Source organism: Poecilia latipinna, unplaced genomic scaffold (genome assembly GCF_001443285.1).
Source record: "Poecilia latipinna isolate Pla-1442-1.1 unplaced genomic scaffold, P_latipinna-1.0 Scaffold1440, whole genome shotgun sequence".
Lineage (NCBI taxonomy): Eukaryota > Metazoa > Chordata > Actinopteri > Cyprinodontiformes > Poeciliidae > Poecilia > Poecilia latipinna.
Genome location: NW_015114056.1, coordinates 105,572 through 109,149, shown reverse-complemented (window position 1 = coordinate 109,149; position 3,578 = coordinate 105,572). Strand labels below are relative to the sequence as shown.

The window sequence follows — 3,578 nt, the reverse complement described above, 5'->3', positions numbered from 1 at the left end:
ATAATAATAATAATAATAATAATAATAATAATAATAATAATAATAATAATAAAGCAGCACAGGATTGTTGCGTTTCATTCTAACAAATTTATTGTCTCAGTCAGCTCGTACGGAACCACTACTGCAAATTAAATATACAGTCGAAATAAAAATAAGAGCAAAGAAAAAAGAAAGAAGAAGAAATTCACATCAAAATATACCCTTATTACCTAGATAGAACAAACGGTCTGCTCGTGGTGATTTGTGCTCCTTTTAGAGGAAAATATGATCCAGAAATAAAGCATAAAAACAGAGGAATAAATTACCGTTTGGGATAAAATATTAAAACAAAATAAAAATCTGATCTGATGATCTATATTGCCAGCTTTACATTGTGTGTGTGTATTTTTTTATATATTTTGTCGTTTATTAAAACCTACCAAAGAATCCTGCTTACAAAGGGCAGCAATAATCCACACTCGGTCAAACTTGGCAACAGATTTTTTTTGTTTTTGTTTTTTGTTTGTTTGTTTGTTTTTGTTGTTGTTGTTAAATCTGAAATAAGTGCAGCTCAAATGTCCCGTTTTCTCCTCAATCGGAGAGAAAAATCCACTCAGTGTCTCCGTTAAATAACGACAATAGGAAGGAAGGAGGTGATCTTTGAGATCACAGACAGTTCCTGCTTTAGCTTTCCTCTTTAAAAGGTGATGAAGAAGTGATGGAGTGGGGAGGGGAGAAAAATATAGGATAGAAAAATTGGCAGGAAAAAAATCCAGAAAAAAAAAATTAGGAAGCTGGAAGCGTCGTGGATCTCTCTGGAGAATGATTCAGTCCCGGTTTTCTTTTCAAATATACAAAATGTTTCTCTCTCTCTCTCTCTCTCTCTCTCTCTCTTTGTTTTGTTTTGGAATAAACATGATAAAGAAGGGGAATGCAGGTTGGGAGGGGTGTGTTTACTTTTCAGGAGGGAGAGAGAAAAAAATAATGAGAAATTATTAAGGAGAAGTTCCTCTTCTCAATGCGCCAAAATTACCTGGTGGAATGAACTTGTGGTTGTCACCCTCTGGTCGCTCGCTTCATCTTTTAAGTAATCTACTAAAAAATGCCCCTGAAAGAAAAAAGCAGAAGGAACCTTTTAGGTTAAGACATTTAGGGCCTGGAAGAAGGTGCGTTTGTTTTTGTGTGTTTTTTGGGAAGGAGGAAAAAGAGGGGAAAACGCTTTTTTTTCTGGTGAAAAATAGATAAACACATTTTTCTGCAGTCTCATTCTCACAATCACAGTATCAAAAAAACGGTTTTGTGCTATCATGGCGATAGTCTGTCTGTTTAAGCAGTTTAATTTCATCTAAAAAAAAAAAATACTCTCTACGTTTCACTGAACATTCGTTTGCAGTCCATGGAGGGGGGCGGTGTTTCTGCACTCACATTGCCGACCTGAGAGTACACATCCTCCGGCGTCTGCGCCACTCCTGGCGGCGTCATCCGCTTTTCCTTCTGCCTCCTATTGCAGAACCACACTCTGACCACCTCCTTCTCCAGCTGTAGGTTGTCCGCCAGCGTGCTGATCTCCTGCGCCGACGGCTTGGGGCACTTGAGGAAGTGGCTCTCCAGGGCCCCCTTGACGCTCACCTCGATGGAGGTGCGCTTCTTGCGCTTGCGGCCCTGCGCCGCGATCTTGTCGATGCTGGTGGGGCTCCCCGTGGACGAGTCGGCCTCCTCTAGCCACTTGTTCAGCAGCGGCTTCAGCTTGCACATGTTCTTGAAGCTGAGCTGCAGCGCCTCGAACCTGCAGATGGTGGTCTGCGAGAACACGTTCCCGTACAGCGTGCCCAGCGCCAGGCCCACGTCCGCCTGCGTGAAGCCCAGCTTGATCCGCCGCTGCTTGAACTGCTTGGCGAACTGCTCCAGGTCGTCCGACGTCGGCGTGTCGTCGTCCGAGTGCGGGTCGTGGCTGTTGACGGTGGCGTGGTGCTGGTGGTGCGGGTGCTGGTGGTGGTGGTGGTGATGGTGGCTGCCGTGCTCCAGGTCCGGGGTGTCCCCTCGCACCAGGCCGGGGTGAACCAGGCTCTGGCTGCCGGGGCTCAGCATGCCGTTCACAGTGAAGCCCCCCGGCTGCGAGTAGATGAGCGACTGCTGCTGCTGCTGCTGCCCGCCGGAGATGGAGTTGATGTGCGCCGCCGTGGTGCTGCCCCACGCCCCGGCGTGCGTGTGGTGCGGGGCTAAGTGAGGCGGCCTGTGGTGCAGCGCGGTGCCCGTGTGCAGATCGTCTCTGGCGGAGCTCTTGACGTCCTGCTGCTGCGGGCTGCCGGTCATCCCGACCGGGCTGGACGACCAGGGCGAGCCGGCCTCGGCTGCGGCTACCGCTGCTGCGGCTGCGGCCGCCGCGGCGTGCGGCAGGGACGTCACCCACTGGTGGGCATGGCTCAGCATGTGTCCCCCGTTGCTCGCTGCCATGGCGCCTTGCATAAAGTCACTTTGCACCATCTTGACCGTGGGGTCTCCCCTGTAACCCCCGGACCCGGAGGTGACCGCGGCGCTGCCGGGCTGCATGCCGCCGCCCCCGGAGTCAGAGTGCACGATGGAGCCGGACGATAAGATGCTATTGCTGGGCAGATAAGGATTGGAAGCCGCGGTGGCCATCCCGTCAACCCTTATGAATATATTTGTGGATAACCCCCCTCCCTTTTTTTTTTTTTTTTTACAGTCACTTCTTTCCAGCAGGCAAATTGTATCTCATGAATTATTCAGTCTTTTTAAAAGTCTGTGTAGTTTCTTCTTCTTCTTCTTTGGATGCGCTGAAAGACGCAGAGGAGCGGCTGGAACAAATCCGCGTGTATTTACAACATTCTAGCTGAGAGTGTTCAGCGTGGACGACGTGGAAAGATATCCCAGCTCCTCTGAAAGCCCTTTGAAACCATGTGCAGTCCGTGGGTGAAAGTTTCGTACCGAGATCGCGGACATTAAAATTCAAATCGGAAGCGTCCCAAACAAACTTTCAGAAAGAAAGAAAGAAAAAAAACAAACAAACAAACAAACAAAAACAAAAATCCTCCTTCCAGAAATTCTCCAGTTTTTACGTCCAGCCTTGGATGTGGAAAAGCGGAGAGCGTCCTCACTTCTTTTGTAATTCAAGTCGCTTTTCTTCTCTCTGCTGCTCTCTCCCTCTCTTCTTTTATAGCACCGTCTCTTTGTTCTGTTTTGATGTGGATAAACCTGCCAAACCGCGAACTCCCGTTCAAGTACAATCCAGTCGGAACAGTGGCACGGCGCTGCCTGCGAGCCTCTCCTCTCATTCGCTGCCTCTCTCTCCTCCTCTTTCTTGCTCCCTCTCTCTCTCCCTCTCTTTCTCTCTCTCTCTTTCTGACAGCCCCCCCTCCCTCTCCCCCCCACAGTCCACAGCGTCCCCCCCGCCCCCCTCCATCGCAGCCCTCAGGACGCCGTGTTTACCCCGTGCGTGCCCATTGATTGGTTACCCGGGGCGTGATTGGCAGGTCTCCGGGGCGCGCGGAGAACCTCCTTCCGGCTGTTCCGATTGGCTGCTTTTTAATTGCGGGTCCAAACAAAACGGGGAGTACAACTCGGTAGTAAACAGTGCAGAG

General features: G+C 49.6%; 1 protein-coding gene across 1 annotated transcript; it reads right to left on the bottom strand.

Annotated features, from left to right (window-relative positions):
• Window positions 1–384: 384 nt before the first annotated feature.
• On the bottom strand, window positions 385–3,293 carry pou3f3b (POU class 3 homeobox 3b). Its single transcript, XM_015057174.1, has 2 exons — window positions 1,405–3,293; window positions 385–1,087 (listed from the first exon to the last, which is right to left on the bottom strand). The coding sequence occupies exons 1-2, from the start codon at window positions 2,617–2,619 to the stop codon at window positions 995–997; spliced, it is 1,308 nt and encodes a 435-aa protein (XP_014912660.1). The 5' UTR covers window positions 2,620–3,293; the 3' UTR covers window positions 385–994.
• Between the last annotated feature and the right edge of the window lie 285 nt (window positions 3,294–3,578).